The sequence below is a fragment of the Vicugna pacos genome, chromosome 16 (assembly GCF_048564905.1).
Source record: "Vicugna pacos chromosome 16, VicPac4, whole genome shotgun sequence".
Lineage (NCBI taxonomy): Eukaryota > Metazoa > Chordata > Mammalia > Artiodactyla > Camelidae > Vicugna > Vicugna pacos.
The window spans coordinates 12463089-12488708 of NC_133002.1; the positions used below are offsets into that span (position 1 = coordinate 12463089).

Sequence of the window (25620 nt, forward strand, 5' to 3'; positions counted from 1 at the left end):
CGTTCAGCCCTGCTCTCTTCCCAGCCCCTTCTCTGCCTGCAGCCTCCACTCTATTTTCTTTTAAGGACAAGTCTCCATTTCTTGTCTACCAACATGTCCTTCTCATTAATTTTTTAACAATCTCATGTCTACGTGTTTGGGGCAGAAGGACATGGTTTCAACCGTCTTTAACCAGAAGCCATGTGACTTCCCCACACGTGATACAGCCGCTGTTAACGCAGAGGGGTTCCACGAGCAGGTCGAAATGCGCACCCCCAGAGCGCAATGTTATTCCTGGACAAGACTTACAACTACTCACATTAGGCCTGTTTGGACCTGCTGGTGAGCAGGATCAGGCTCAGCCTGGGACAACAGCACAAAGGTGAAAGCAACCTGTAATTTTCATTGAGAGTCAAATTTGAAGCATACATATTTATTAATTTTTATTATTTTATTAAACGAATAGGTTGATAGAGTGCCATGTGCCAGACATAGGGCCTTTGTTTGTAAGCGCCTAACAAACATGGACTAATTTAATCCTTATAACGATCCTGGGACACGGATACTATTATTATAACCCCCATTTTACAGATGAGAAAACTGAGGTACAAAGAGGGGTGAACCATGACTGAGATTCTGAGTCCCATGCGCTGAGCCTATGCTCCCCTATACTGTGTGAGTGTGTGTGTGTGTGTGTGTGTGTGTGTGTGTGTGTGTCTGTGTGCGCGGGCGCGCACGCATATGAGACATGTGACACTAGCTTGTACTTAGGAGCAGGGAGCGTGAAGTCAGATTCTGACTGTGGTGTGACTTTCCACAGCTAGAAGTGGAACAAGGAAGGACAGATGGTGGCAGACTCAGGGACCTGGCCCACTGACACAGGCCTGCTGCCCCAGACCAGCTCTGCCCTCTTCCTCCCCGCCTGCTCACGTGGTCGTGAGGCTGACTGAGGCCTGTTTCAGCCACAGCAGCCTAAGGGCACCAGGGAGGCCTGGCTGCAGCAGGAGCGGTGAGGTCTGTCCTCTCCCACCCTCATCTCAGCATCAGGAAAATCTATTCACTGTAGACTGGAGGGACTAGGGGCTGGAGATGGGGGGAGAGCCATGAAAACAGCTCCTTCCTTAAAAGAAAGGGTGGACAAATCACTCCATCATTACTCTTCGTATCTAGGGAGACAGAGAGATGGAAAGAGAGACCAGGGTAAGGACTGAGAGAAGAATGAAAAATACAGAGAAACACAGAAGTACAGAGAGTCTAGACAGAAAGGTGCCAAGACAGAAATAGATACAGACACTGGGAGATAGAGAAACACACACCTGGAGGGTGTCTGGATGGAAGGTGCTGGGAGACGGGGTGGGGCTGAGTCAGAACTGATGTGGGGGGGTGGTCATGCAGGAAGCCGAGCCCCTGAGGCCCTGAGGGTCCTTGGGGAGTCTGGGACAGAAGGGCCTAGAGCCAGGGGTTCCCCACCTACCAGTATGGCCTATCCAAGGATGGGGCTGGGGCTGAAGTAGGTGTGCGGAAGTGTATCCAGTCCCCTCCGCAGGCTGCTGGCTTGGGGTCCCTGGAGCTGGGGACAGGTGCCTGCCTTTCCGTGTCCTCCTCCCAAACTGTGCCAGCTGGCCCAGTCCCCCCACCCCAGGCCAGTGTCAGGTTCCAGACTGTTCCCCGGGGGAACTTTGATCTGGAAAGAATGAGAGTGACCAAGCTGGCAGGTGCCCAGGGCCGAGCCGTGCCACTAAGACCTGGCCTGGGCTGCCCCTGCCACCTTCCCGCCTGTGGGGGCACCAGGCAGTCACTCCAGGGCTCAGGAGACACAGGTGGGGTCTTTTCTGCTTTCCTGCCCCCCTGTTCTCTCCACTTCCATTCACTGTTCAGTCACTAGTTCCTACACTGCTTCATTAGGTGCCCCTCCCTTCACTCACTCATTCAAATGGCTGATGGAGCTGGGGGCTGGGCCAGGGGTCAGAGGGATGAGAGAGGCAGGGCCTTGCCCTCTCAGGAGCCCCAGAGATCACTACTCAAGACAGACAGCAGCTCCACACTGGAGGAGGGAGCCAGGGCAGGAGAGGAGGGATATATTTCAATGGGCATGGTGGGCAGGGAGGGGAGGGGAGGAGTGCTAACAGGCCTCATCAGGGATGGCTTCCTGGAGGAGGTGGCATTTATACTGGGCTCTGAAGACCTAAAGAAGGGAGTCTGTCAGACAGCATGGCAAGTGGAAGGGATGCTTCAGGCAGTGGGACCAGAGCAGCCACAAAGGCAGAAGTGTGGGAGTTCGTGCATTTTGCTGCAAGGGCCTTGAAATGCACCCTAAGGCATTCGACCCACTGTTGGTGGAGGGGAGTCATGGGTCAGAGGGATAGTTTTGTTAGAGAAAGGAGACTTGGGGGGCATGCAGGGGAGATAGCAGGCTGGTGGTCCGGGTGCTGGTCTCCTCCAGGCCTCCCCAAGGAGCTGCTAGCGCCCGCAGAGACCTCCCGAACCGCTCCAGCCCCAAGGGGGTCTCCAGAATGATTCTGAGGAAGCCAGGCTTGTGTGTGGGCTGTAAAAGGCTTTGCAGGGCCCTGGCCCAGGCCGGAGCCCAGCCCCCTGCCTCTGCCGAGACTCCCTACCCCCACTGCTCACTTGGAGTGACACAGCCTTTTGCTGGGCTGAATGAAGACACTTCCCGGCCTGCAGGGCCCCTGGGGAAGGCCCGGGGAGCCACAGCCCTGGAGCTCTGCCTCCCCCAGTCCCTATACATAGCCCAGGGAGGGGGAGGGGAGGCGGGCCAGGCAGGGCTGGAGGGGGCAGGCCTTGGATGGGAAGTTGTGGAGCAGCGGGGGAGAAGGGAGGATGAGTCCAGAGTTTGAGGCCCAGTTCTGCCCCTGATGATGACTGCTGCCCCTCGGGCTCTGGGCCCTCTGGGCCGGGACAGCCCGGCTGGCGGAGCGGAGCGCATGAGCACGTAGACCACGTAGACGCAGGGAGTGTCGTTCTAAGAGAACAGGAGGGGCCAGTCCTCCTTCCTGTGTGGCTCTTCAGAGGCGCAAGGGTCAGGGTCTTAGCTGTGAGGGCCCCAGGCCGGGGCTGTCCTGCCCCAAAGACCACAGTGGCCCAGGACAGGCTGTGGTGGGGTGCTGTTCCCAGGGTGGGGGCAGGGCGCTGGGGTGAGTCAGTGGAGACCTTTCCAGGCCATGGGGCCAGGGCTTAGGGGCTGGGACCTGAGTGGGGAGGGGATCCTAGAAATGGAAACTGTGAGCCCCATGGCCTTATCTGGGCTGGAAGCAGCTGTCTCCACTCCACACCCCCCGCAGCCCCTGCCTTTGCTGGGAGGAGGCAGGCCCCTCCACACGGGGATGTGTGCTGTTTGTTCTCTGGGCAGCCTGAGCCTCAGCAGAGGCCCGTGGGAAATTCCTCCTCCACTAGGACCATGAGGGCCCAACGTTGCTCGGCGGGTTGGGAAGCTCTGCTCTCTCTTACCCTCTGTCCAAATCAAGGCCACCCTTAAAACCTTGTATGCAAGTCTCTGCGGAGCGCCCAGGATCCCTAACTTCTAGAGACAGACTTCTAGGTCTGCTTAAAGAGGCAGCCAGAGATGGGGCACCTGACTTGTGCAGTCAGACACACAGTGATACACAAACGCTTGATATATGGAAGCATATGGAGACACTCAACATACACATACAGGCATGCGTGCGTTCTACGCTGACACATGTGCAGCAGGCATGCATTTGCGTGTGTCTAGAACACGTTCAGCACGGATGAGCACATGCATAAAAGTCCCTCCTGTAAAGACAGGTGCTTGGAAATGTACCCACACCCCACAAGCCACATACACGTGCAGGTCCTGTAGACTCTGCAATGCCCACATCTTCCCTCCGCACTGACACACCCACACTGGGACACGCAAGCATGATACGTGCACAGACACGTCCTCAGATACGTGGGAGAAAGATGAAAATGTGTGTCCAGCAGAGTGTCCCTGGGATGGAGTTTAAAGCAGGGTTTGGTAGAAGGGAATTGGAGTGACCCAGGGGGCAGGGGTCTCCTCCGTCACCCTACGCAGGGGCCTCAGGGTTCCAGGATTCAGGAGAGTTCAGGCAGGCAGAGCTCTGGGGCAGAGGGCAGAGCCCCATGTGCCCCTCTCCTAGTCCTGGCTGGAGATGAGGCCTGAGGCCTCCACGACTGGCCCCCCTGGGCTCCTGCGCAGCCTCCACCACACTCCCACCTCCCTGCTTAGCATTCCTCTTGGCTCCTGAACCCAGCAACCTGGCAGGAAAAGATAAACGTTAGCCCTGCATCCACACCCGTATGGATCTCATAACAAGGCAATGGTTTCCAGGACAGAGGCTGGATTTCAGATTGGAGAGGAGGGGTGGGAGATGGTTTGTTTGCCAAGGGGTCCGGCCCCAGTTTACAGTAGGCTCCCCCACTCCCTGTAGTTACACCTGTCCTACCTCCTTCTTTCAGGTTATCCACCTGGCCCAGAAAAGCATTTTGAGTTTTTCACCTCTAGTGAGGGGAGACAAGACTTGAAAGCAAGTTGATGAGATGGACGATCTTTGCCCTGATCACATATTCAACCTCTCCATGTTCATCCCCTCCCTCCGCCACTCCACCTCTGCGCCTGTTTCTTTGGCTGGCAAATGAGAGAGAAAGAGGACAGTAGCCCCTGTGCTGGGGGCTGGTGTTCAGAGACGTGAGGCTCTCTCAGCCCTCAGGGAACATATTTAGGTGGTTAGGGAGGTGAATGAGTGACCCACCCTTGACAGTACAGGGTGATGAGGTCACGAGACACTGAGAAGGGTTACCAGCTCAAGGTCCAACTTAAGTGGGACCAGCAGTCATTGGCTTGAGTTGAGCCTTGAGAGATGAACCGGGAAACGAGTGTGGGAGGGAGGGACCAATTGGAAGTATGAGGATCCCAAGTCGTGACTGGGGTTGAGAGACTTGGGATGGGGATGGCTGAGAAATTAAATCTTGAATCAGCAGGTCCCCAGGAGAAGACTTTAAGCAGGAGTGCCCTGTGCACGGGTCTACCCCATGGGCCTATCCCTCTGGAACAGTGTAGAGGGGGCACATGGCACCAGGCTGTAGGTGGAGGAAATGGGAGATAGGGACGGACAGGAAAGAAATGGAGGAGGATGGACTCCGGTGCATGGGTGGATGTGGAGTGAAGAAGAGGGAGCAGTGGAGGACAACTCCTGGTTTCAGGTTTGTGACACAGAGGACCGGGGTGTCAGTACTGAGCCACTGGGGAAGAGGCTGTTTGTAAGCAGAGGAGGGCAGGGTAGGATGGTCATGTGACTTCTTGGGCCAGCCAATTACCTAATGTCCTTCTCCTTAGCAGGTGCTAAGTCCTTGAGGGCAGAGACAGTGTCTTGCCATCTTTGTATTCCCTTCAACTCCTTACTAATGCAAAGCCTGCGCACAACATGTGCTCGGTTAACATGAGTGAATTGAAGAAGAGAAAGCCCCTTTAATTTTTTTCTTCTGGTTTTTTTTATTTAATTTTTTATTGAAGCATAGTTGATTTACAGTGTTAGGAGAAACCCCCTTTTAAAACCAGAACACATGGTACAGCTATGTGATTAGAAGTTGTTAGACAGCCCAGTTATCTGGAAAGCCCAAAAAGCGTGTGGCTGTGCATCCAAGGTCCTATGGGATGGGACAGTGAATGTCGGAAAGAGGAAAATCCCTTATCCTTGGTACAGGAGCAGAGCGTCTGTTGACCTAATGTTTTCGACTCTGGACCCACAGATGCCTGGGTGGGATGGTCGGGCCCGCAATTGCTCTGACCCTTCTCTGACACACTACTGAGCCCTCTTAGTGGGCTGCCCCTCACTTTGAGACAGATCCACATTGTCTTAGAAACATGCAGTTATTCATCTGTTTGGTTGTGAAACTTCAGACTGGGCGTATTGCATCCTCTTGAAATGTCAGCCTCACTTTAAGATTTTGAAAAAAATCTTTCATGTTTGTATTAAAACCCAGCATGATTAGATTACAGCGTGAATGTAAAATTTGTATGTCTGTTGATGGTAGTACAGAAGATGCCAAAGAAATTGTTGCATGGTGCAGGCCATCGCGGGCAGTTCAGCGGGAGGGTTTGAGAATCATGGTATTAGATGGTAATGAGGCCACCTGTGTGCTTGCCGCCACCTGGGAGTCACTATAGTTTTTTTCCACTCAGGTTGCAGGATCTCTCCTTGAGGAGACAACTCGGAAGTGGGCTCAGTACAAAGAGAAGTGTCTGAGAGACTTGCTCAAGGAACCTTCTGGTGAGCACATGTATTAATTACCTATGGCTGTGTAACAAATAGCCCAAAGCTTAGTGGCTTAAAACAGTAATTGTAATGATTTATTATCTCTCCCAGTTTCTGTGGGTCAGGAATTCAGACAGAGCACGTTGGGGATGGCTGGTTTCTGGTCTGCAATGTCTGGAGTTTGGCTGGAAAACGCAGAGGCTGGGGGTTGGAATCCTGGGCCGTCTGGTTCACACCCATCTCTGCTGGCTGATGCTGGGAGTCGAGCTGGGATCGTCGGCCAGAACGCTTCCACCTGGCCTCTCCGCGCGGCCTGGGCTTCCTCACCGCAGGGAGGCTGCATTGCAAGGGCAGAGATGACCAGAGGTCATGCTTCCTTTAATGACCTAGCCTTGGAGGTCACTTCTGCCATGTTCAATTGGGTCAGAGTTACAAAGGCGACCCACCTGCACTGTAAAAGAGCACATGAGATGGGACATGTATGCCTGTGGCCATCTTTCATAAAAGCCATCTGTCACAGCACACTGACCACCTAATCATGTGACATGAGCCACCATCGTAGAGTAACCTAGGAACCTGTTGTGTGTGGGGTTGTCTCTCAGTCTCCCAGCGTGCTCGCTGACTCTGAGTTATAACATTTCTCTTATCCAGATGCACATTAGGTGTAGAGCATTCTAGCAAATATGCTAATAGTTTGCCCACAGCTGCTTCTGTCCACATACTGACCCTTTGGGTGCATCCAGATTCATTTCTTTTTTAAGGAAAAAAATAAAGGATTAAGGAGCCTTGACCCACTGCCTCTGAGCACGGGGGGCTGTGGATGAAAGTGGCCCCCTCCATGGTCTCCTGGCTTCTTTCAGATCATTTCATTCAGGGGCCCAGAGTTGACAGGACACTATAGCCTCTCTCCTCCTTTTCCTGACCTGAAGTCAGTCCCAGCCTCCAAGCCATGCCCCGCTCCCTCTAAACAGCTCTTGAGCCAGGCAGGCAGCCATCAGGACTTGCTCTGTTACAAGAACCACTCCCACTTTGGGGAATACTGCTTTCTGAGATCAAAGGAGGGCAGGCCTCCTGATCTGGAGCCACGCTTTGGGTGGCTCAGCCAGGTGAGTGCACACGGACTGGGTGCTAACACCTGGACGCCAGGCCCACCAGGTGCCCTAAGCCAGCATAAGCAAACGAATCTGTGTTTGCAGCATCTCGATACCAGTAATCTGACAGTTCCCCCCAAGTGGCCCCAGCAGATGGTGGGAAACGAAGCTTGGTACCCGAGAGTGGGGAGCTTGTAATACGGAAGCTTGGGACCCAGGCTGAAACCCCTTCGGTTGATTCTGGGGCCCCACAAGCCTGGACCTTATATTTGTAGCATCTCATTGCCAAGCGCCAGGGTGCAAATCATCCCATGAGCTTGAGCTGCCCAAATATTTCATAATGATCATGGGATTAGTCTTTAAACAGAGAAACAGGACCAGACAGCGCTTGTGTCGGGCACACGTGACCAAGAACCTCAGTTCCGCAGGCCCCCTTACGTCCCCTGGTCATTTTGCACCTCTCACAGTAAGGGTGTTCCGAGATTGAATTGGTGAGGGCTTGACCGTGATTTCGTTAATTATGGAAACAGAAGACACCGGCTGAGCCTCCCACTGTCCTCCTGACCCCGCGTTTCTGCGAGAGTTCAGCTTGTGTAAAGTAAACTGAAATCAGTGTGACCTGCACGTTGGCCTAGCTCCCTGGACCGCTGCCAGGGCTCAAGTTGGGCAGCAAAGCCACAGTGTGCAGGGCTGCATTAGGCATTCCAGCCCTCCCTGTCCCACTCCTCATCCTCGACCTGTCTGGAGAGGGGGACGTCCACACAGGTCCCTGCACAGGCTGCACCAGCTTCTGATGCGGGAAGGCAGGCGCTGGGCTCCCGAGGCCTCTGCCTCCATCAGTTCATTTTACCCCTCTTCTCTCTGCAGGCACAGTTTGTAACGGGACCTTCGATCAGTACGTGTGCTGGCCTCATTCCTCTCCGGGAAATGTCTCCGTCCCCTGCCCTTCATACTTACCTTGGTGGCGTGAAGGTAGTAAGTCTTACTGTACCACTTTCTAACATTTCCTTAAAGGCCAGTCCCTCCTGAGTAGAGCAGCCAGGGGGCGGCTAAAAAGAGAGGCTCCCACCTGGTGCTTTTCTCAAGCCTCCTTATCCTAAGCTGTCAGTAACGCATCTTCCTTTTTCTCTCTGCCTCTCCTCTCGTCATCCTGCAATTCTTCTGCGCCTGGATGTTCTGTTTATGTAATGGTCTTTAAAGATCAGAGTGTCCGGGTCTGGCTGCCACAGACTCTGCTGCAGTGAGAGTGAGAATTATCACCATCCTGGAGAGGAGAAAGAGATGGGGAGAAAGACTGGGAAGCTCACAGCCACGCAGGTTTTGGCTTCTCAGGTGGCAAGAAAGAACGTCAGATCTACCCTTGCAATAGCATTGGAAGGAGGTGCTGTTGAATGGGTGCTTTTGAGTCCCCAGGACTCAGATGGTGAATTTAACCCTTAGCTGGTCCTGAAGTGACCGTTACTTAAGGCCCACCCCCACCTGCCCCAGCAGCGCAGCCTCCTGGTGGTTTTATTCTGGAAGGGGAGAGAGAAACAATTCAAATCTAGGAACAGGCAACTATTCTCAAGAAACATCCACGGTGACGCAGTTGCAGGCAGAAGAGAAGGGGTTTCCGAGAAGGCAAGATGGTGACATTTTGTATTTTATTTCAGACCAAGAAGTCATCACTGCAGTTAAAATTCTGTTTCAATATTTTGATGGCTCCAGTGAAAAGAGGGAGTTTCGAAGGAAGATGTATTTCTGGAGGGGAGTAGTAGGGACGTAGTCCGTGGAACTGTCCTCTGGTGAAACGCAGTGGCAAGCGTGAGGAGGTGAGGTTTCAGGAAAGCTGGAAGAGAAGATGCCAGACAGTTTGCTGGACGGGAGGAGTCAGTGTTGGCGGCTGGGCCTTACAGGGCTTTGTGGGAGGCCAGATGAGCACTCTGACTTATTTTCAGAGAGCCCTTGGAAGATTTTGAGTGAGGCATGACTTATGCAACTGGTGTTTTATCCAGCTCACTCTGGCTGCTGTGTTAACTGTAGACCCGGAGGGGCAAGAGTACTGGGGCCATTTGCAATAATAAGAGTGGAGGTACCAGGTGGGGGGTCCTAGGAGGTGAGAAGTAGTGCGGATATTCTGGACATGTTTGAAGGGAGAGAGACAGGATTGGCTGCTGGAGGACATGAAGAGTACGAGAAACAGAAAGAAAACAAGGATGGCTCCAAGGTTTGGGGCCGGAGGACTGGGAAGATGGGTTTGCTATCAACTGAGGCGGGAAAATATGTGGGAGGAGCAGGTCTAAGGAGAAGATGAAGAGTTTGGTTTGGAGCATGTTGTCTGAGATGGCAATTAGCAAAGCTTTCAGACGGAGAGTAGCCGGAGCCGTCAGTTAAATCCAGCAGGTAGTTATTATCGGCCCACTACCCGCGGGGCCCCGAGTAGGAAGTTCCAACAGATTTCCGTTTCTTATTTGCAAGTCCAGGCCCTGATCGTCCAGGTGGGAGGATGCCGCCTCTGGGGAGGGACTCCTGGGACTGAGTTGCTGAGCCATCATCGTGGGCAGCAGCTTTGCTTGTCACTTGCAGAGACACACTTTTTCATTTAATCCTTCTCCAGACAGCTGGGGGTCCGTACCGTTATTATCCTCAGCCCCTGATGCAGAAAATGGAAGGCTCAGAGGGTGGGAGGGCCCTGCGTAAGGCCACGGAGCTTGCAGGTGGCTTGGTCCACTGCCCTCTCTTCTTCCTGGCATGGCCTCTTGGGTGTCAGGAAGAGATGCCCCACTGTGCCGGCGCTGGGAAGCCCCAGGTCTGCCTCTCCCAGCTGGGCTGCACCTTGGAGGGCTGTCCCGTCTCTGAGTCCCCGGGGACTGTTCTAGCTCCGGGGACTTTGGGTAAACACAACGGACATTAACGGCTCATGGTTTGTTACGAAATGCTGAGGCTTCCGTGTTTTCCTTTCCATCCCAAATAAACAGCAAGGCTGCTAATGAACCCCCAGAAGGGGAAATGAATATTCCTTTCCCCTGGGGTTTCCCACAGCTTTGCGGTGCGGACGAAGGCCTTCCCACGTGCTCAGGGGACGGGCTGCGTGTTCTGACCTTTCCCCTAGAGCTGTGTTTACTTTCAGAGAACTCAGGAAGGGCCTACAGATACTGCCTGTCTCGGGGCACTTGGCAGACACAGGAGAACTCCACAGATATTTGGCAGGACGACTCCGAATGCTCTGAGAATCACAGCTTCAAACAAAACGTGAGTCCCCTGGGCTCGGTAAGGACGTGCCCCGGGGCCCAAACACCCTCCGCCGGGGACCCCCACGTGCACGGCTGGCACTGGGGGCCACACTAGGGGCCTGCACCCAGCATGTTGGCCCCAGACTCACCTGAGAAGGTCCTCAGTTACATGAAACAGCACCCCTCGTGGCAGCCATCGAATCTCTTCTGCTGCTTGGATGAAACGTGAGCCTCTCAGGGAAGGTAGCCTCCAGCGTTGGTCCCAGCCTCTGTGCTTGCTGGTCCTTCCACCTGGGACACCACAGCTCCTCTGTGGTTGGGCCTTCCCATCCTTCAGGTTTCAGGCCAAGGTATCCTTTCAATCCAAGTCTTCCAAGGCCACCTCATTGAGAGTGGCCTCCTCGGTCACTTTCTGCCCAGTCCTCCAGTCATTACAGCATCTGTCACTGCCCTACTTTCTCCTGTGTCCACCCCCTCATTAGAATGTAGGCTCTGCCCCTAGTTAGAATGTAGAACTGCCCCTTATTGGAATATAGACACCACCCCCTTATTACAATGTAGACACTGCCCCCTCATTAGAATGTAGGCACTGCCCCTTATTAGAATGTAGGCACTGCCCCTTATTAGAATGTAGGCACCACCCCTTTATTAGAATGTAGATTGGGTTGTGGCAGGAGACTGTGTGTCCTGAGGGAACACACACCAAGCGTCGGGGTTAGAGCTCAAGGCCAGGGGCCCACGCAGCCCGACTTCACGTCCAGCGTATTTGTTTCCTAGCCCTTCATACACGGCTCTGTGCCTCCGCTTCCCCATCCATCCCGTGGGGAGCGTATTTATTGCACGTGACCGCTGCGAGGGTTCAAAGAGTTGATAGACTTGGCAGTTCTCCGCGGAGACCTCTCGGCAGCGCGCCATACATAGGGGTGCTGGCTCCGCCACCAGAATCCAGCCAGTAACTGGGCAGTAAATCATCGTAGCTCGGCAGATGTCTGGCGGGGAGGGGGGCAAACAAATCTGCACGTCAGACGGCTCTCACGCGTCTTCTTTCCAGCATCCTAGGCTGCAGTCCCTTAGGTACCGGTCTTCTCCCCAAAGCCCTCCTGTTTGTACTCATCCCGCTCACCCCCTCCCAAGCCAAGTGCAGGAGGCAGCGTGAACAGAGGCAGCGGCGCTTGCGAAGCAGGCAGATATCTAGGGACTCATCTTGATTTCTTTCGTTCAGACAGTGAGGATGTGAAGCACCTACTATGTGCTAGATTTTTACACTAGGTACTGGGACAAACAGTGAATAAGACATGGATATGGGATTCGTTTGTCGCTCTAACACGCAGTGATTTACTGCCCAGTTACTAGGCTGGGTCCTGGTGATGGAGGTCCTTGATTAATTTTTAGTGCCAAACTAGTTATTCCAATGCCCTTTTACATTTTATGCTGCATTAATATATTTAAGATATTAGATGCTTTAAATATTGTACATATCTTACATACTTGTTATGACAAACAAATCTTTAATTATGACATAATTCTATTTCATTGACTGCATCAGGCTTATCAGGTGGGTCTTAAATTTTCTGAAGTCAATGCTGTTTTCCTTAAGTTTCCAATTTAAACTTAAAAGCACGTGCTTATTGATAGATCTCATACTAACCCTTATCCTCATCCTTTTACAGGCTACATTCTCTAAAGAGTAATACCAGTTCCATACAGACTGTGCAAATAATTTCGAAAACCTCTCTCTAAGGGATGAATAGAAGGATAGTTATGTGATGACGCCGAGGAAAGCGTTGATGTTAGAATCGAGGTGGTGGGTGTGCAGCTGTTCTCCAGAAAATTCCTTCAACTCTGCTGTATGTTTGACCATCTTGGTTGTGACTCACTTCCTCCCGAGCCGAGTCGGGGTCGACCGGTCCTCCACTCTCTTAGGTCTATCGTGTCTTCCTGCTAGGCACGGAGAGCCTTCCATCAGAGCCTCTGCCTCTGCAGGGAATTCTTTCTAGACCTCTTTTTAATATTATTACTTGATTTGAGTTGACAGAACTCCATGTGCCCTCCACCACGCGACAGGTCACACCTCTTAAAGGTATTAAGACTGTGCTTGTGTTCGGATGGGCTTCAGCTTATCTCAGGGATTGGTCTGACTTTTGTCACAACCCCAAGCTCGTGCTAACTGCATGCCGTGAATTGGGCCAATTGCATATATTTCTTACCTTCTGTCCCAGACTAAGCTGCTTGAGAACAATGACAAAGTCATAGTTATATCTGAATACGTAACCCCCCCCACCCGGCCTGGTGCTCGGGTGCCCTAAAGCCTTGGCATACAGTGGGCATTTAGTACACACTGAATGAATGTTTCACAAATTCTGAGTCAGTGGAAGTGTGATGGGGTCAATACTGGTGTGAGAGTTTCCCAGGTGACTCAGCTGTAGCTGAGGCCAGAAGTGGAGGTGGTAACAACGAATTCCTTGGCAGGTGCTTGCTGCTTGCTGCTTGCTCTGGGCTGAGGTCAGTGGACAGGGACAACAAAACAGGACTTGGAAACCGTTCTTTCCAAGCTAGGAAGGGATTTCTCTGTTTAGAACAGTGAGAACCAGGACATTGGCCTCTCTGCAAATGGCCATATTTCCAAGAAATCAAATACTTAAAAAAAATTTTTTTCTGGCCATGTTTACCTGTATTTCTAGTAGAGGGTTGAAATTTTGCCCCCAAAAGGCTAGTGTTAATAAATCTTTGCTCTTCGGAGTTTTAGCAAACTAGACATGTTTATGTTCTTCCAACTGATGACACACCTGGGGGTCCTCATGCACGTTAACTGACAGTTTGTAAGGAGATTATGTGTGAGTGTGTGGGCGTGCGGGTGCCTCTCTTTTTCAGGGTATCTTACTGTACGCACTTAATGCCTTTTCCATCCTAACCACGTGCTTATCGCGCACTGCGGTCATAACTTCTGCAGTTTGAGGTGTGACAGCCAGACTAGCACAGCTTTCTTTACAATTTCACAGCTAGAAGATTGGTCCCTACTGTAGATCTGAGCAATTGCAGCATATGATTTTATTTTCTTTCCTTATTAAGTTGAGAACTTTCATCTTTTCATTTAAAGGAAGCACTTTGTGGCATCTCTTTGGTGTATCCGGATTGCCAGCATCACTACTCTTTGGGGCCATTATTAAAATAAGAGTCACTTGAACACAAGCACTGTGCCACCGAGATTGTGTAATCACCGAGAGGGCTACTAAGTGACTAACGGGCAGGATACGCCGGACGAAGGGATGATTCACGTCCCGGGGAGGACGGAGTGGGACGGTGTGAGATTTCATCACGCTACTCAGAGTGGCACAGAGTTTAAAATTTATGAATAGTTTATTTCTGAAATTTTCCATTTAATATTTTCAGAGCGAGGTTGACAGCAGGTAGCTGAGACCACAGAGAGTAAAACTGCAGATAAGGAGGACGAGTGTGAAAGAAAAGGTTGATAACAGGAGTTTATCAAAATAAAAAAACTTGTGCTCTTTTAAAGACACTTTAAAAAAAATAAAAAGGCAAGCCACAGAACGGGAGAAAATGCTTGCAAAACATGTATCTGACAGATTTATATCTAGACTCTATAAAGAAGATTTGCGATTCTAAATTAAGACAAACAATCCAATTTAAAAGATGGCCAAATATTTGAACAGATCCTTCACCAAGTAAAACACACAGATGGCAAATCAGCACATGAAGTGATTCTCAACACCATTAATCATTAGAGAAGTGCAAATTAAAACCATGATGAGACACCACGACACACCCATTAGAATGACTAAAACGGAAAAGACCGATAGGATGAAGGGTGAGCAGAATCTGGAGCAGCTGCGTGCTCATATATCCCTGGTGGGGATGTAAATGGTTACAATTGATTTAGGAAACAGTTTGGAGTTTCTTAAGAAGTTAAAACATACACCCTACTACCCCCCATCATCCTATTTCTAGATACTTATCTGCAAGAAATGAAAACCTATGTCCACAGAAAAATTTGTACAGAAATTTTCAGAGCAACGTTTTGTGTGTGTGAAAGCCAGACTCTGAAAACAATCCAAATGTCCGTCAATGGGTGAGTGCATAAGTAGAGTGTGGTATTTTCACAATGGAATACTACTCAGCAATAAAAAAGGGAATAAACTATTAAAATTTTTTAAAATCTTAGGTTTATTTTTTATTGAGGCCGTCTTGGGTTATAACATTATATATTTCACGTGTACAACATTCTATTGCTACCTCTATACACCCTACAGCTCACCACCAAAAATTTAGTTTCCATCCATCACCCTACAGTTAATCCCCTTTACCCATTTCACACCGCTCCCACCCCTCCCCCTCTGGCAGCCACTGCTCTGTTCTTCACATATGCATGGGGTTTATTTGGTTTGATCATTTATTTTGCTTTTTTGTTTGTTGATTCTTTTATATTCGACATATGAGTGAAATCATACAGCATTTGTCTTCTCCGTCTGACTTATTTCACTTATCGTAATACCCTCCAGGTTCATCCACATTGTTACAAATGACAAAATTTCATCTTTCTTTCTTTTAATAGTTGAGTAGTAGATCACGTCTTCTTTATCCAGTCATCTGTTGATGGGCACTTGGGTTGTTTCTGTATCATGGCTGTTGTAGTTAACACTTCAGTGAATGTAAGGGTGCATATATTTTTTTGAATTAGTGTTTTTGTATTCTTTGGGTAAATATCCAAAAGTGGGAAAGCTCTATCGTAGGGTAGTTCTGTTCTTAATTTTTTGAGGACCATCCACACTGTTCTCCATAGTGGCTGCACCAGTGTACGTGCCCACCAGCAGTGTAGGAGGAGTTCTTTTTCTCTCCACCTTGTCACCAACACTTGTTACTTCCTGCCTTTTTGGTAATAGCCAAAGAATGAACTAGTGATAAGTACAATGACATGGATGAATCTCAAAATAATTATTCTGAGGGAAATAAACTTGACAAAAATAGAGTACTTATAAGATTCCATTTATAGAACATTCTAGAACGTACAAACTAGCCTCGAGTAGCAGGGGGTAGTGAGAGGAGATGCATTACTAAGGGTCACAAGGAAACTTTTGGGAGGTGATGGAAATGTTCCTTATCTTGAATGTGATGAAATCACAGATATATTCATGCCCCAATTCACCCAGCTTTATACTTGAAATATATGCAGTTTATTGTATATGTCAATAAAGCTGATGAAGGAGTTAGGCAGAGAAATTTAGGCATAATTTATTAGGAATTAAATATTTAGTGTGGGATCGTGTGCAAAAATTTATTTAGAAACATAATCTTGATGGTGATGTGCGCAATGGATTGGGTGAGAAGATGAGATTCCATTGGAAAACCATACTTAATAACAGAATTTCCAGTAAACTACCCTCTGTTTACAATCAGGCTATCCTGGAACTCAGAGAAAATATTCCAGTGTTTTGTTGGGTCTTTGTTTAAGAGATCATCTATGAAAAGGTACATCCAGATGGAAACCTGGCCCCATCTTCCAGAGCGAGGTACCGCTGCATTCTAGGGGCAACACACCCCGGAACAAAGAACCTGTCCTCATTTCCAAGGCACCCTGTTGTCCCGGGCACAGTTCTCCTATGATACTGTGACTCTTGGTGCATCAGTGCTGGGCTGTGGGGCCAGCCATGGAGGGGAGACCTGGGGTGGGCTGTTCACTCATGAAGGTTCCCTAGCCTCTGAGATGTACCAGAGAGCCGAGATGTCAGCAAGTCTCCCAGGGTTCATACCTTGACCTTGCTGGTCCTGGGCATGGAACTCGGGGCTGGACACCATAGCTGCCTGGCTCGTTGGTCATGTCTGCTCTTCCTCTGCGTTCAGGTGGAACATCACGCCCTGCTGTCGAGCCTGCAGCTGTTGTACACGGTGGGGTACTCCCTCTCCATTGTCTCCCTCTTCTTGGCTCTCACCCTTCTCTTGTTTCTTCGGTGAGTAGAACTTCTGCTTGCACGTGTTGAGACATGTAGCCCGGATTTGTTCATTAGCTACCTTTCGAAGGCAGGAGAAGGCTGGATGATTTCATGGCTTATCAGAGCTAAAGGGATCTAAGAGCGTCTCTAGTCCATCCGTCTCATTTTGCAGGTGAAGGAGAAAGTGATCTCAGAGGTCCAGAGGGAGGCATTGAGTCACCCCAGGTCACAGAGTACAGCTAGAGCTGGGATCTGGGAATCCTAACTCTGCTTTTGTTTCTTTTGGACTAGGTGGCCTACTAGGTGCCTAACCCTGCTCTAAACCCCTAATCATACCCATTACTACCACAGCCCATTCTCCCCACAGTTCTACCAGATGAATTATTTATGCAGAAGAGATTACAAAACTTCCCCAAAGCAAATGAGTGAGTGGTAGAGCTGGGATTTTAATCCAGGGCCCTAGGACTCCAATTAGCTATCAATCATTTGAGTGCTTCCTTGGCGCCAGGCACTGTTCTAAGCATGTTACATGCGTTACGTCATTTAAATCTCTTCCTAATTGGAATTAAGATGAATTTTAATCCTAGAAGATTAGCATTACTATTACCCCCATTTTAAAAGTGAGTTAACTGAAATATAGAGAGTTGAAGTCACGTACCCATGATCACACAGCTGGTGAGTGATGGAGCCAAGATCACTACCAGGCAGGAGACCTGCTCCTCCCGTGCTTGTAAGGAGTGAGGATACCCATCAGTACATCCACATGCAGATAGCTTGGAACAGAGCCCGGAACGCTGAGCAAGCTATAGATGTTAGCAGTGATTATCTCCAGCTTACAGATGAGGAAAATGAGGCACCAAGAGGTAAGATCATATAACCCAGCCATCCAGCCCAGGAGCCTGCACCATGAACCTGTGCCCTTCAGCAATGATACACAGGTTTCAGGCACACAGCTATTGATCTGAGCCCTTCTCTTCTGAACGAAGGCACTTGGTTTTCCTCCTTGTGCAGAAAACTCCACTGCACCCGCAACTACATCCACATGAACTTGTTTGCTTCTTTCATCCTGAGAGCCCTGGCTGTGCTGGTGAAGGATGTCATCTTCTACAACTCTTATTCCAAGAGGCCCGACAACGAGCAGGAGTGGATGTCCTACGTGTCAGAGGTATGTCTTTCCTCGCCATGGCTCCCACTGCTGGGTCAACACTGGGAGTCAGCACTGGGAATTAGAGGGCAGGAAGGTGAGTCTGGGGAGGGGAAGAGAAAGACAAAGGAGTGTCAAAGTCTTTCTGGTTAGCAATACATCACCTAACTTTAAAAAAAACTCAATGACCTCCAGAGAGTGGGACAGGTAAAGGCAATTGATAGTGGAAGAGTTCACTGTGGGGCTGCTTTATGCCCAGTGGGTGGAAAATTTCTTCATCTATAAACAAAAGAATCGGACCAGATCAACTTGTTAAAATCATTACCTCTTTTTACAGCAGTAAAGCTTTTCAGCACTCTTTGTGATGGGTTTTCTTGTGTCCTGTTAATAATGACTGCAGTAACCTGTTAAACTAACCTTGCATTCCTGGAATAAATTCAACCAGGCTCTGATAATTAATCTTTCTCCTCGACTGCTGCACAGTTGCTAACACTGTGTTTTCTTTAGCATTTCCTTGTCTGCATTCAGAGATAATTTTCTCTTCTTGTACAGGCACACCTTGGAGATTTTGTGGTTTGGTTCTGGACCACTACAATAGAGCGAATATCACAATAAAGCAACTCACGTGAATGTTCTGGTTTCCCAGTGCATATAAAAGTTATGTGTACACTATGCTGTCGTCTATTAAGTGTGTGATAGCATTATGTCTTTTAAAAAAAGTACATACCTTACTTAAGAAATATTCATTGCTAAAAAATACTAGCCATCATCCGACAGCACAGGGTTGCCACAAACCTTCAATTTAAACAAAAACAAAAACAAAACAGTATCCAAGCTCAATGAAGCAAAACACAGTATACAAGTTATGCTTGTACTGCCTTTATTAGGTTTTGGAATCAAGTTGATGCTGACCTCTTAAAACAAATCATCTCTTTCTCATTTCTCTGGGAGAATATAAGATGGGTATTATTTCTTCCTGAAATGTTTACCCCAGTGAAGCCACTTAGGCTCAGAGTTTTCTTTAACTGGAAGGCTTTTAATTATGGATTAATTATGAATTTTATATTCAGATTTTCTGTTTTTCTCTGGTGTCGGCTGTAGTAATGTGTTTTTCTAGGAAATTGTTTACTTCAGCGAGCTTTTCAAGTTTATTGGCATAATACCGCTTACATTCTCGTAAGCTCTTTTTAAGGTCTGTTACATCTCTAGCAGGGTTCCCGTTTTCATTCCTGTTACTGATTACTTGTACCCTCGCTCACTTTTCTCCCCTGTTGATCATTTTTGCTGATGTTTCTCAATTTTATTGGACTTTTCAAAGAACAGACTTTTGGCATTATTGAGCCTCTTTATTTTGTGTCCTCTATTTCATTAAATTCTATTATTACCTTTATTATTTCCTCCCGTGTACTTTCTTTGGGTTTAAGTTGCTGTTCTTTTTCTAATGTTTTTGACATTTATAAGCTAACTGACTTTCAGCCTTTTTCTTCTTTAATAAATGCACTTCAGTGTGTAAATTTCATTCAGGCTGTGGTACTGGCTGCATGACACAAGTTGTTTTGTTAACGGAGACACTGGGGATTGAGCCCTGGACCTCGTGCATGCTAAGCACATGCGCTGCCCCTGAGCTACACCCCCACCCTCCCCCGACAAGTTTCGATACACGGTGTTCTCCTTACGTTCCATTCAGAAATAATTTCTAATTTCTATGATCGTTTCCTCTTTGACTCATGACTCACTTAGTTTATTTCCTCATTTCTAGTCACATGAAGATTTTTAAATCGTTGATTTCTTGTTTAACTGAACTAAAATCAGAGAACATACCTTTCACTGTTTTCTTTATGGATGTTACTGATGATGAATTCTTCCTGCCTTTGTCTAAAAATATCTAGGATGTCTAGGAAGAGGCTGGGCTTTAAAACCTGTGGGAAGCCCTGCTTCTGATTTTGATATTGTTGCCAACCTCTCTGAGATGGTCAGCAAGGGTTTGGGAGAGAGGGGAGAACAGAGGGCGGGACTGGGCGTGGGGAGGCCCCTGTCCACCCTGTTGGGGTCCAGACGCTGCGGGAGCCTGGACTCACCCTCGGCTGCTCTGTCCTCCGCAGATGGCGGCCTCCTGCCGCTCGGCGCAGGTTCTCCTGCACTACTTTGTGGGCGCCAATTACTCGTGGCTGCTGGTTGAAGGGCTTTACCTCCGCACGCTGCTGGAGCCCATAGCGCTTTCTGAAAGGCGGCTGTGGCCCAGATACCTGCTGGTGGGCTGGGGTGAGTGACCTGAACTCCCAGCCTCTTCTCCTGGGACCTGTCAGAACATGGGAGCCCAAGAGAGCTTTTGGTTGGAGTCAGAGACCAACTGGAGGGAGGTTTCTGGGACGGATAATTCTCCAATGACGAGAGATTCTGAAGGGGGGTATGTGTGCGTGGATGTGTGTGAGTGCACACGTGTGCATGCGTGTATGTGTTAAGTGCTGCAGACCTGATGCACACGTTCAGAAATTGGGACGGTTCTGGGGAGAAGCAGGTGACATTCCTCCTACCGTGTTGGTCTACTTGGGCTGCCATGACAACATACCAGGGACCATGTGGCTTAAAACACAGACATTTCCCCTGCTCTGCGGGCTGGAAAGTGTGAGGTCAGGGCACCAGGTTGATTGAATTCTGATAAAACTCCTTCTCCTGGCTTGAGGACAACTGCCGTCTTACTGTGGCCTCCAGTGACGGGAAGGAGAGCGAGCTCTCCTTTCTCCTCTTAGAAGAGCATTGGTCTCATCATGATGTCCACTTCCGCCCTCCCCTCCGCCACACACACCTCCTCTAAACCTAATTAAATCCCAAAGCCCCATCTCGAAATGCCATCATGTCGGGAGTTAGGACTTCAACATATAAATTTGGGGGGAACACACCAAGTCCACGTGCCAGCTCAGTCTCCCAAGACGAGCTCTGGAATCCCCGTTGCCACAGACTCGTGGAGAAATTGAGGCCGTGGCACTCTGAGGAGGTAACTTTGGCCTGTGATGCTGGAGGTTCCGATGAACGTCTTTGGATTTACTGTAAGCTGCTTTGTGACATGTGGCAAATCCGTTCTCCTCTCTGCTTCCTGGTCTCTCTGACAGGAAAACAGTGGACGGTCCTGTGTCGCCCTAGGTCTCTCCAGCTCTTCCAGTCCCTAATTCTATGGTGGTTGGGTTTTTATGAACTTTAACCAGGTGTGCTTGGCCCATTGGGGCGGGAATTAGGCAAGTCTGGCCAGCCAGCTCCTGATTGCATCTCTGTGTTTCCTCCCAGCCTTCCCGGTGCTGTCTGTTGTTCCTTGGAGCATCGCTCGTGCACAGCTGGAGAATACAGGGTAGATAACTCACCTGTTTACACTTCCACAAGCTAGCAACTCCCAGATACGCCAAATATAAGAAAATACATGATTTTCCCAAAGAGAAGATCCCCTCCCTTCTACTTTGACCATCTAGAATAGACTTAAGAAGGTAGATAAAACCATCAAAGATCCTTCTTGTAGTCATTAGTCTATTAATTTAGTGACACATACAAATTAGGACAAAAAATGGCTGCTTAGGTTGGCAGCAACCCTGGGTGTGTACAGATGTAGGTACAGGAATGGTTATTGCATCCACATTCACGGTGAGGGAAAAGGAGCAAAACCAACCAAATGAACCCCCCCCCGAACATCCACTGACATGGAAATCATTAAACTGTGGCATACCCAGAGGGTGGGCTAGTATAAAGCTACTGAAAAAGCCAGTGAGTTCCCTGTATCTTGGCTTTTAGGGACTAAACCTCCACAGCACATTGTTAAGCCTGTTGCTGAAAGATGTGTATCATATGATCCCATTTTTTCCCCTCTAGATAGCCACCACCGAAAAATCCCCTCTACAGGCACATGTTAGCGATATTGTGGGCTCTGTTTCAGACCACTGCAATAAAGCGAATATCTCAAGAAGGCGAGGCACATGAATTTTTTGGTTTTCCCTTTCATATGAAAGTGGCGTTTGCACTCTGTCGTAGTCTGTTCAGTGAGCAGTAGCATTATGTCTGAAAAAACAGTGTGCGTACCTCAACTTAAATACCTTATTGCCAAGAACAAATTTCTTCTGTATGGCACAGGGAACTATATGCAATATCTTGTCATAACCTTTAGCGAAAATGAATATGAGAATGAATATATGCATATATACATGGGTATGACTGGGACACCACGCTGCACACCAGAAATCAACACATTGTAACTGACTATACTTCAATTTAAAAAATGAAAAAATACCTTACTGCTAAAAAAAATGACAATAGTTAACATCAAAGATGACTGATCACAGATCACCACAGCAAACATCGTAACAGTGACAAAGTTGGAAATATTGAGAGAATTACCAACGTGTGATGCAGAGACACCAAGTGAGCCCATGCTGTTGGAAAAATGGCGCTGATGGATTTGCTGGACACAGGGTAGCCACAAACATTCAATTTGTGTATTTAAATAAAAGCTATGTCTGCAAAGCACAGTCGGGGGCAGGGTATAGCTCAAGTTGTAGAGCACATGCTTAGCATGCACGAGGTCCTGGGTTCAATCTCCAGTACCTCCTCTAAAATAAGTACATAAATAAACAACTCCAATTACATTCCCCACCCCCAGGAAAAAAAAAAAGTCGTGCAAAGCACAGTAAAGGAAGCCCAGGAAAATGAAGTATGCTTGTCTAAGAGTTTATGTTTGTAGGAACACAGAGAAAACTGTGGAAAGTTACACACCAAGATGTTAGCATGATGAGCACTTCACTAGTAAGAAGAGTCAAGAGTACCATCCTAACAGGAAGGGACTGGAGTCCGCCCCTCCCCTCCTGCCCTTTAGTAGAATGGTGGGAGGAAAATGAGTCTTGAGTATGAGCATCCTTCTTCCAGAGGGTGTGAGCCCTTCCATCAACCTTGTCTCGATTGTAAGTCTTCTGTCGCCTGCTTTTTGCCGTAGGTGCTGGGTAACCAACAGGAATAAGAGTATCTGGTGGATCATCCGAGGACCCATGCTGCTGTGTGTCATGGTGAGGGCAGCCCGCCCACCTTCTTCCTCTCTGAGCTCTGCAGCAGGAGAACCCCGCCCCCTTCCCTGCCACCCACCCTGTTCTCTGGCTCAGAATGAACCTGGGCCAGGTCCCCTGAGATGGAGCTGCTGAGCTGTGAGTAGGATCTGTTGAAGGAGAAGAAACAACTTAGAAAATTCTGTCTCTTTGTTCTGACTCAGTCCCGAAATCCAGGCTTATACTATCAGCCTTCTTCCCTCTGGGTTTTCAAACGAGGTAAAGAAGCCTGCAGTCAGCTCAGTGACCTCCTGTATGGGCTGGCTGTGCTGTGTACAAGGCCCTGGGGTTAGTGATTTCAGTCACAGATGAGCCCAGGGCTGGCAAAGCTATCGGCCTGGATTTTAACACCACTAGCCAGAGGGAGGGGAGACAAAGGAAGCTTCTTTTAGAGGAAGAAAACATACAATGGATATTAACCCAAAGCCCTGGTGGGGGTGGAGTCGAGAGATGCTGCTGCTCTGAGACCTTGGGGAGGAAGGACCTCTGTTCTGTTCCTTAAGGCTCAGAATTTGGGGGAGGAGGAGAGACTGCTCAACCCAGAGTCCTAAAGCTCCTTTTGTTTTGTTTGCTTTTGTTTTTCTGGGGAGAGAGGTAATTGGGTTTACTTATTTATTTATTTTTAGAGGAGGTACTGGGGATTGAACCCAGGCCTTGTGCATGCTAAGCATGTGCTCTGCCGCTTGAGCTGCACCCTCCCCCACCTAAAGCTCCTATGGATGACAGTGTGTGAGAATGATACCCGCCAGAGAAGTCCAGGGGAGGGGCAGGGAGTTAGCGAACAGTTGGGAGGATGAGCAAGGTCCTGCAGGGAAGTGGGAAATCCTCCTGCCTGGACCCAAGGCCAGCTCCTCTTCCATCTGCTCTCTCCCCTAGGGGGTTGCTGGGCATTCTCCTTTTGCCATTTTATGTAAATAATCGGGCTTTTGTGGTTCCTTGAAAGAAGAAAGCTTGTTTTCACAGAAGAACGTCAGTGTTTGTCAATAACAGAAGGCAGCTCTCCGCCCTGAAAGGGAGCCTTCTGTGCTTGAGGCTCTGAGTGCCCCCATCTGGCCCCAGAGTCCAAGAGGAGTTGGCTGAGCTCCTTAAAAATTTCCTCCTTCGGTCCCTTTCCTGCTCGTGCACAGGTGACAAACAGCCCCATCCAAAGGTGTCAGCCGACCCTTGTCTCCTGGGGCGCCTGGGTGAAAGGAGGCTCTGTGGTCAACCGAGCTGGTGTTTCCTTCTGTGGCCGTGAAGATGCGCTTCTTCCATGTGGTCCAGTGGTTGATGCCCATTTTCTCTTGTCTGGTCTCTGGGAGACACAAAGAACCACGAATCAACACGCTTCTCATCCCAGCCCTTCATTTCCTAGGAGACAGTCCTCACCGAAATTAATTCACTGAAATATGTGCCTTTCCCCTGCTAGGCTTACTCAGTAAGAAAAATGCCCGAGTTCAACAAATGGCTAAGCCAAGGACACGACGTTTTCCCTTTGTGATGAAAAACAGACAACCCATTAAAAGGGATAAATTACTTGGTTGCATTTGGTTTGCGTTTAAGTGTTCTGTTACTAAACAATTCTTTGGCTGGGAATCTCCATTATCCCTGTTGGCTTGTGGATTGGATGAATAGCCTCTGGCCTGAAACCCTAGTCTCTTCGCTTTGAGCATTGATTCTCCCGAGACCAATGAGGCAAGTAATAGCAGGTGGGTATTGGATTCTACAGCTTGTGTTTCGTTCAGTATGTGGTTTAAGACAGGGACATCAGTATTGCCGTAAAGACTTTTCTCCATTAATTGTCACCCGACCGCCATCTCTGTGGGCTCTTTCTCCATCGCACAGAGGCATTTTTAAGTCTTTGCAACTTTAAGAACAACTGCACCCAAAAGCCTCTTCTAGCTCTGTAAATTAGTGGAGAGACATTGTCTCCAATCTGCATCCCTTGCCAACTACTGTTCTATCGGTCTGCTTCCTATTGAAGCCAAGCCTCTTCAATGTGGTCTACACTTGCTGCCTTCCATCTTCACAAAACAGCATTGAGACCTGGCTTGCGCTTCTGCCTGTGGACTGCAGCCTCTCTTAGTGAGCTCCTTGTTGCTAAGTGCAGTCTTAGTTTGCTTGAATTCCTTGTAGCGTTGAAACCTTCTTGAAATTCTTCCCATCCTGAGCTTCCCTGGAAACCGCTTCCTTGTGGTTCATTCCGGTTGGCTACCCTTTCTCCATCTCCTCTGCTGTCTCCTTTCCTCCACCTTCCCCTTCATTACAAGGTGATTCTCTTAACCCTCTTTTTCTCCCAGTCTGCGTAGCCTCCCTGGACACCTCACCTGCTTCACTGGCTCCATGCTCTGTCTGGGACCTCCCTGCTGAGGTCTAGACATGAATGTCTCACTGCCTTGAGATAGCGCTTGTGTCCGAAACGACTAGATTCCCCCTGGCCCGAGTGCGCTTCCTCCTCCAGTGGCCGCTCTCTTGGTGAGGGGCACTAGCACACGTTGAGATCTACAGGAAACTTTGGAGTCAGCTTTGACCTCACACCCGGCCGGTAGCAAAGGTCATCTGGTGCAGACTCCTTAATACTGTCTGATCCATCTCTTCTGCTTCGTCACTGAGCCACCAGCGCTACTGCTCTTCTTCCCCTCGCCCTCATCCTCCCTGGGAACTCAGCAACTGCCACCTAGCTCATCTCCCTTCCTGCATCCAATCTTGCTTTCATCCGGTCTCTTCCCAGCCTGCTACTAATGAGATGCAGAAATGCAAATCTGGTCAGGTCACTTGTCCCTTTAAAATTCATCACTGCCTCCCCACTGTTTTTCAGAAGAAAACCCAAACTCCTTAGGGTGACTGTGAAAGGCTCTGTAGGAACTGGCCCTCCCTCCCTCTCTCTTCCATCTCATGTCTCACAAACCTGGTTCTCATTCTGCAAGCCCTACCCACGCTTGGA

General features: G+C 49.1%; 1 protein-coding gene across 1 annotated transcript in view; it reads left to right on the forward strand.

Annotated features, from left to right (window-relative positions):
- Positions 1 to 5130: 5130 nt before the first annotated feature.
- GLP2R (glucagon like peptide 2 receptor) overlaps positions 5131 to 25620 on the forward strand; it is a 37850-nt gene continuing 17360 nt past the window's right edge. The window contains exons 1-9 of the mRNA XM_072940112.1: positions 5131 to 5178; positions 6158 to 6245; positions 8189 to 8293; positions 10431 to 10552; positions 16390 to 16496; positions 17490 to 17643; positions 19725 to 19884; positions 20905 to 20965; positions 22592 to 22661. Of these exons, the coding sequence (XP_072796213.1) occupies positions 5131 to 5178; positions 6158 to 6245; positions 8189 to 8293; positions 10431 to 10552; positions 16390 to 16496; positions 17490 to 17643; positions 19725 to 19884; positions 20905 to 20965; positions 22592 to 22661 (915 nt within the window). The remainder of the gene's footprint in view (positions 5179 to 6157; positions 6246 to 8188; positions 8294 to 10430; positions 10553 to 16389; positions 16497 to 17489; positions 17644 to 19724; positions 19885 to 20904; positions 20966 to 22591; positions 22662 to 25620) is intronic.